The sequence below is a fragment of the Leuciscus leuciscus genome, assembly GCF_965113295.1.
Source record: "Leuciscus leuciscus genome assembly, chromosome: 20".
Lineage (NCBI taxonomy): Eukaryota > Metazoa > Chordata > Actinopteri > Cypriniformes > Leuciscidae > Leuciscus > Leuciscus leuciscus.
In genome coordinates this window covers 11,946,698-11,954,650 of record NC_138744.1, presented here as the reverse complement: position 1 = coordinate 11,954,650, position 7,953 = coordinate 11,946,698, and the positions used below count along the sequence as shown (strand labels likewise).

Below are 7,953 nucleotides of genomic sequence, written 5' to 3'. Positions count from 1 at the left end.
GGCTAGGCAATTTAAGGATTGTATCAGGATAAAAGCCCCCTCCTCAATCATATGCATATATATTGTACATATACATACACATATTGTAATGTATAGTACAATTTTACCATTTCAAATTACCTAATATTTTGCACACATTAATCAACAAATGCACACACAATGACAAAATAAGAAAATATAAGAAAATTACAAATCCTAAAAATATCAATAAAATTAAAATTAATATACAAAATAAAACAAAATTAAAATGTATAGTGTAGTTAATGTCTTTAATGCAACGCTCTTATTTCCTCACATTTTCAAAACCTTTAACTTTATTGCACAACGTCCATACTGAGCTTATGCCCAAGCATCAAATTAATAATGCTCTAAAAACAATAAGACAACCTTCGAATGACCCACGGGAGACCAAAATATATAAGCATCTGAACCAAAATAATAATAAATATTATTATTTTGAGAGCAGAGCTTAAACTTTTATCTTGATTCACCGGAATGTGAACAGGGCTGTTCCCCTCCTCTTCCTCCCCCTCCCATCGCTCTTTTCTGTTGACGTTTGGCTTTTGTGCCTGCTTTACTAAGTGCACGTAATCTTCCTATCAAAGCCATCTCTTCTTCAATGGAGTTTATTTGTTAGTGTCAGCGCGTGACACAGCATCGGTTCTGATGTAATACACCCCGAAAAACAGCGCGTGAATCTCTTAGAAGAGCAAGATATTCGCCCAAGATCTTCAAGGTTTTGTTTCCTTTGTCATACTGTCTTCCTGTGCTCATCTGCGGCGGTTATTTCCGTCGGTCCGTCTGCTCTGCGTGCTGCTGTTTTTCTCGTCGGCTTGTCATAATTCACCTTGACTTGTACCTCTCCGAATCTTGTTGTGGTTTTAAACAAATCATTTCAGCGCGCTTGTTATTATGCTAGGCTAACGATCTGAAATAGCTTGCAGGCTGTTTTGGATTAGCACCTGTCTGGAATATTCGAGAGTATTCGCCTAGGTATAAATGTTCTGCAGAGCTGCTTTATTATATCAGGGTGTTTTATCTATCTCGCTCGGTAAATTGATGGTTTGCATTGTGGTTAGGTAATATAACGTGCAGGCCGAATTGTGTAATTCTCCAATTGAGCGTGTTTTGCGTATCTGGCAAAGGGAGCTTGATGATTGGTTGACCAATTAAGAGCCCCTGAGCTGTTGTTGCGTTGGCTTTTGATTAAAGAGACTGAAGTTATTTATTGGTGCAAGTTCAACCAATCAAGAAAGACCAACAAAAATGTTTCACTACTTGAATGATGTGGATGACAACCCATACATGATGTGAGTATTAGTAATGTTTGAGGATTACAAAACAATCAATTTGTGCTTTCAAATAAATGTTATGACTATAAATGATATGCATGTTATGTTGTGACAGGGATCCGTTCGCGGCACACAGGCACCAAATGAGGAGTCTCTTTGGGTCATTTGGGATGGATCCGTTTCCTCTCACCCCTCAGATCCAGCATCCGCGTACACGCATACAGGTACCCATCAGAGCCATAAAAACAGGGCCTGGTTTTTAAGTGAAAATGACCATGTTAGTATGTTGATTATCAGTTTGATGCTGATTTGGCATCTTTGACAGCAGTTTGTCTCAATTGTACTTTTAGGTGTTATGGGTGATTTTAGATTTGTTTTAAAAATGAAAGTGTCCATTTTTTTGTCCTCCACCCTCTATAGCCACAAGCTGGAGCCTTGACCCCCTTCGGCATGATGGGAATGGTATGATGCTGTTCCTTGTTCACCCTTTTTGCCTGTTCAATGAAGTTCACTAATTTGATGAGTGACAGAAATGGTGCAGTATCATAAATAATTTTAATGTGAGTGCATTTTGTTTCTTCTCAGGGTGGAGGTTTCATGGACATGTTCAGTATGATGAGTGGGATGATGGAGAACATGGTGAGTTTCATGGTGGCCTGGCAGCCACAATTCTGAAATATTGAAACACTGTGGTTTTCAATAACAAGAACAAGGCTTCCGTTTGTTGATTGCAATGGTGCATTGTAAGACAGTAAGTAAGTGCAGACTGTGACTTGTAGATTTCAATTATTTTAATGTGAAATCAACATGAATTATTTGTTTTGAGAGAATACAATTGCACAAATGATTGAGTTCAACTGATCTTAGATCACACTTTAATAACTTTTCTTTGTCTTCAGGAACGAATGTCTGGTTCTCCAAACTGCCAGACCTTCTCCTCCTCCACAGTCATCTCATACTCCTCCACAGATCCAGGAGCACCGAAAGTCTATCAGCAGACCAGTGAATTCCGCACTGCTCCTGGGGGTGTAAGAGATACACACACACAGCAGAGTGTTACCATGTTTTACATATACACCATATATTATGTTATAGACATTGAGGCAGGCATGTCCATGACTGATTCCTAAACACCAATCTTGAATATCTGGCACGTATCTGGATATATGCCCATTTATAATGATGTTCTCCATTATTTGTTCATCATTTGCCAAATTGCTTCTGTCATGATGGCTAAAACATGTATGCAATTAATCGTATTCAGAAGTTCCATTTAAAAAAAACAAAAAAAAAACACAACCACATGATTTTCATATCATTTGGTTCTGTTAACGTAATTCGCATGTGCATTCTTCCACGGATCAGGGCACAACGGCAGATTAAAATACTCTGAAAGGGTTCCACGCATTACGCCAGGTTCACACATACTCCGTTTGCGATGCTTATTTGATGTGGTTTTTTTTTCTGTGCCCATGTTAAGAGGATAGAGCATTCACACTGCACACGGATGCGGTCTTGGAATGTATTCCAGGAGCGGTGCGTCTGCAGCAGTGCAGCGATCGTTTCCAGCACAGAATCTATTTTTGCTGTGCTCCACGCGTTGAATTAAAGTGACAGCACATTGTTCGCATAAAATAAAAATGGATTGACATGAAAATTGAATAATTTAACCATAAATGCTTATAATTAAACTCTACTCTTTCACAGTCAACACTTGGCTTTTTGCCAAAAGTGTAAAGCAAGGAAAACTACTCCTTACCTCACACTTAGATAAAAAAAGGCGACAAAATCAACGGCACTCGTCTTTTCGTGGAGGTGGGAAAACGTAAAGTTCTTTATGACCCGCAGGATTTATTGTATATAGATTTAAATGCAAAAGAAATAGCATGTGAATTGGCTGTTTTTGTCAAGTGTAAGTTTTCATTTGAAATGTTTGTGATTTTGAAATACGAAAAGTATGTTTTACAACTTAAAGGAAAAGTTCACCTAAAAAAAAATCCTGGCATTAATTACTCACCCTCATGTTGTTCCAAACCCGCAAGACTTTCGTTCATCTTCGTAACACAAATTAAGATATTTTTGATAAAATATGAGAGTTTTCTGTCCCTCTATTTGCAGCTACACAACTACCACTTTGATGCTTCAAAAAGTTCATAAAGAGCTTGTAAAACTAATCCATATGAATCAAGCGGTTTAGTCCAAAATTTCTGAAGAATCTCGATCACTTTATATGATGAACAAATTTATTTTGGCTTTTAATCACATATAAACATTGATCAGCGAATATAAACAGAAGCTCAACCGAGCCTGCTTAACGTGGAGAACAAACGTCATTGGTTCTTGCGGAAGCTCAAACGTGCTGCGTAACACATGAGAATGAACCTCATTGGTTCTTGCGGAAGCTCAAACATGCTGCGTAACACATTCTCGCTTATCAAGCAAGCATGCTTGAGCTTGAACTGGGGCCTATACCATGAAGCCGGTTTAGGTGGCTAGCCAGCTATGTTTCAGTTTAGTTTCCGCCAACCCTGGGTTTTAGGTACTATGAAAGTAGCTTGGCTTTAATCGGTGTTCGTTGCCATGGTATCTTACGCTGCACGGCTAACCTGCTCCGGGGCAGGTTATAATCTGGATTCAAGTTCTCAGACTGAAGTTTGACCAATCAGCTGAGAGAAAAGAAACATATAGGTGACGTAACTTATTCCCAGTGTCTGTTACAATGGCTTCACCTTTTCTTCCAAATCCGGTGGACATCTCAGCGCAAATTGTTTGACGAGCACTTCGTAGAGAAAGAGTTTTTAGCCAGACAAAATCCCCTTGCCTTTCCTGATAGTTATTTGTATGAAAGATACAGATTTTCTGCGGAAGGAATGTCTTATCTTTGCGAACTTCTTGAGCCGCACATAAAGAATTTAACACGTCGAATTTATGCACTTACTGTAACGCAAATGGTATTGCGTTGCGTTTTTTTTTTTTTTTGCAAGTGGTACATACTTGCACGGTGGGTGACGCACAGAAGCTATAGGGGAAAACACGGTTTGTCGAACCATTCGTAAGGTGGTCCTCGCTCTGCAGGAGTACATGAATAGTTTCATTAATAGTGTTCCCCGGACATTTATCGGCCATGTCGATAAAAGAGGGCTTTTATAAAATTGGCGGTAAGATATATTGATAGGGTGACATCACATGAACACATTATGTATTTTTTTCAAAAAGCAAATTGCACAAATGTACTATATAATATAATACATGTTAAGAATTTTTTTTAATCTTTATTATTATTCTGTTAATCTTATGATAGGATTCCCTAGCTTTCTTAGTAGGCCTAGTACAAATACGTTCTATATTTATGTAAAATGATGTATGTGTAGCCTATGTGTAATATAGCCTATAGCCTATTTTTATAATATAAAAAAAATGTGCATGTATCATTTTTTATATATTATAAAAATAGGCTATATTACACATATAGGCTACACATACATACATAATTTTACATAAATATAGGACGTATTTGTTTAACTTACACAATACACATTAACAATCAGCAATCTTTCTCCAACAGTCTTCTCTTGCTTTGGCAGCAGAGACCGTATTGTTTCGAGCTTGAAATACATATTTAAATTCATCGTAATTCTGAATGATTATCTCTTGCTCCTCCGCGGAAAAATATATCGCTCTCGACCCGCGATTGGTTGTTCAGTGTCGACGTCACTCTTTTATGTGCACGCACGCGTGGAGTAATCATAGCTTAAGGATCAAAGCCTGAGTTGACAGAGAGAGCTGCATCATGGTACCAATAAAGCCTGATAGCATCGGTTTGGTTTTGTCAACTCAAAACTAATCCTGTAACCTCGAGTTTGTTCAGCTACCTTCATGGTACAGGCCCCAGATGTGCGAGTTGATGAATGTTTATGTAAATAAAAGCCTAAATTCAATCATATAAAGCGATCACGTCTCTTCAGAAAATTTGGACTAAACTGCTTAATTCTAATGGATTAGTTTAACGATCTCTTTATGAACTTTTTGAAGCTTCAAAGTGGTAGTTGTGTAGCTGTTAACGGAGGGACAAAAAGCTCTCAGATTTCATCAAAAAAATCGTAATTTGTGTTCCAAAGATGGATTGATAGTCTTACTGGTTTGGAATGACATGGGGGGTAACAAATTAATGACAGAATTTTAATTTTTGGGTGAACTATCCCTTTAATATATAAATCTGTATAGAAATAATAAATTTAATAATCCATTTAAATTTGAACGTGAATACATCTATGAGAGTTTGTATAACTGCACTGTGTTCAAAGAGAATCACAATGCTGAAAAACCATATTCAGTAACAACTTTTGGATTTAAAATAAATATAATGAATACATGTTGTGTTAGTGGTATACAGCCGCAGATCAGTTGCGCACTGCAAATTAATCATATGTAAAAACAATGTGTTCTATAATAATACATAGGAGCAAACGGAGTATGTGCGAACCTGGTGTTGCTAAATAGCATGAAACATACATAGAGACCAAAAGTCTGATTCTCGAGTGAGTGACTCTCATGAGCTTTTTTTTTTCTGTGTGTGTGAATTTCAAACATACAAAGCATCCATTTAAGGCCGACCCTGAAGTGAGTGATGCTTATGAGCTGGTTTTAGTGAAAAAAACCTACATCAGTATAGTTTGCAAATGGTTGTTCATAAGACAATGTGTGTTAAAAAGATAAACATTATGTTTTTTGTCCATGGTGTTTTATAAAAAAAAGAAGAAATGTTCATATATTTTTGTTTTGAATTTGGCAACCGAAATGCACTTTTTCCTTACCAAATATTTATTCCTCGAATTTGAATTGTTAATGGAACCATTAAGATTTATTTAACATTAAAATGATTCTGATTACTCTTATGATTCCCATCCCTAAAAGACTGAAAATGAGAGCGTGGCACGACTCAATCACCCCTTATTGTTTCTGTGTGTGTCTGTTTGTTTAGATCAGAGAGACACGTCAAACGATGCGGGACAGTGAGAGTGGACTGGAGCGAATGGCTATAGGGCATCACATTGGTGAGAGAGGTCATGTGATGGAACGGTCAAGGAACCGTCTCACCGGAGACCGTGAAGAGAGACAGGACTACTTCAACCTGGAAGAGAGTGGGTCAAATCCCTTGTTCTTTATTCTTTTCTTCTTTTTTCCCCTGTAACTGCCAGCAACTGCTTACATTTCGTCTTGAAACTGTCAAAATAAATTCTCCTTTTCACTATTGTAAAACTCTTTCTCTTTCAGGTGAGGCAGCTGCCTTTGATGAAGAGTGGAGGAGAGAGTTGGGGCGGTACCGCCCCTCTAATGCCCGTAGTTTAGATTACGGGCGTGACCGGAGTGCAGGGGTTGGACAGCAGCTGGCCCTGACAGCGCCTCCGAGCTCCTCCTCCTCTCCCTCGCCCCGCCACGAGTCACCACGCCACCACCCTCCTCACTCCCGCCCTCGCTACGACTGGTGAGAGGTACGAATCTTACACAGCCCCAATGAAACTTGTCTATTTGGATTGACTATGTAGATTCGGGCTTCATTTTTTACATGTTGTGCATCTGTTTACAGGTGGAGTTGTCTAGCTGATGCTGTGAAAGGCGAGAAGGGAGGAATAGAGAAGAAAATTATAACCGATGGGTCAAATGTTTGATAGATCTGAACTGTCTCAATATGTGTAGTCAGCTCCTTACAGGGATGAGTGCTGGCATGAGGTATCATAACACAGGTTGAAGTTTTTAGACTGCATCTTTGTTGTGTGGAATTTGGCCTAGCCTGTGTACTTCATACCATGTTACTACTCCCAAAGCATACACACCAGCATTCATCATAATTCAAACAGCTCTTCAACCTTGTGATATATACATACACACAGACATCTTTGTATTTAAATGAATTCTCATGCTTCCAATATTTCAATATCCAAATATTTAATGATACACTACACATACATACACTCACTCACACACGCACACATCCAGTGTAAAGTCCGTATATGTTTGTGTTGACACTAGGGTATCTGTGGGTTTAACTGTACAATGCTGACTAATTAAACTTATTAACTAATAAAAAGACCTTGTTACATCATTGACTGTTCCGTCAATGCCTCAATCGACAGCAGGGGGGGAGGGGGGATATAAAAACACATATCCATATGTGGATAGTTTCCACAAATATATTTATCAGCACAACTGTTTCCAGCATTGATAATAACAAGGAATGTTTCTTGAGCACCAAATCGGCAAATTAGAATGATTTCTGATCAATCATGTGACTCTAAAGACTGGAGTAATTATGCTGAAAATTTGCTTTGCCACATGCTTTGCCATCACAGAAATGCATTTTAATGTAAAATGTATAAAAATTTAGAATAGTTCACTGTAAAAAAAAATTACATCCCCAAGTCAAAAATTTCAAGTGACCGATAACATCTAAATTTTTCAATTAGTCTGACGTATTATTTCTCATTGAGCCAATGTTAACAGACTATTGCAACAAGAATTTCACTTGGGCCAATTGAAAAATTTAGATGTTATCGGTCACTTGAAATTTTTGATTTGGGAGGGTTAGAATTTTTTTTACAGTGTTGTAAATAAAAGCAAAAATCATATTTACAGTAATGCACTTAAAAAGGGGGGTTCATGG

General features: G+C 37.9%; 1 protein-coding gene across 1 annotated transcript; it reads left to right on the top strand.

Moving 5' to 3' along the window:
• Positions 1-522: 522 nt before the first annotated feature.
• On the top strand, positions 523-7,395 carry mlf2 (myeloid leukemia factor 2). The gene is made up of 8 exons (XM_082148805.1): positions 523-1,310; positions 1,408-1,516; positions 1,713-1,754; positions 1,878-1,931; positions 2,192-2,320; positions 6,274-6,433; positions 6,567-6,784; positions 6,880-7,395. The coding sequence occupies exons 1-7, from the start codon at positions 1,267-1,269 to the stop codon at positions 6,779-6,781; spliced, it is 753 nt and encodes a 250-aa protein (XP_082004931.1). The 5' UTR covers positions 523-1,266; the 3' UTR covers positions 6,782-6,784; positions 6,880-7,395.
• Positions 7,396-7,953: the final 558 nt, after the last annotated feature.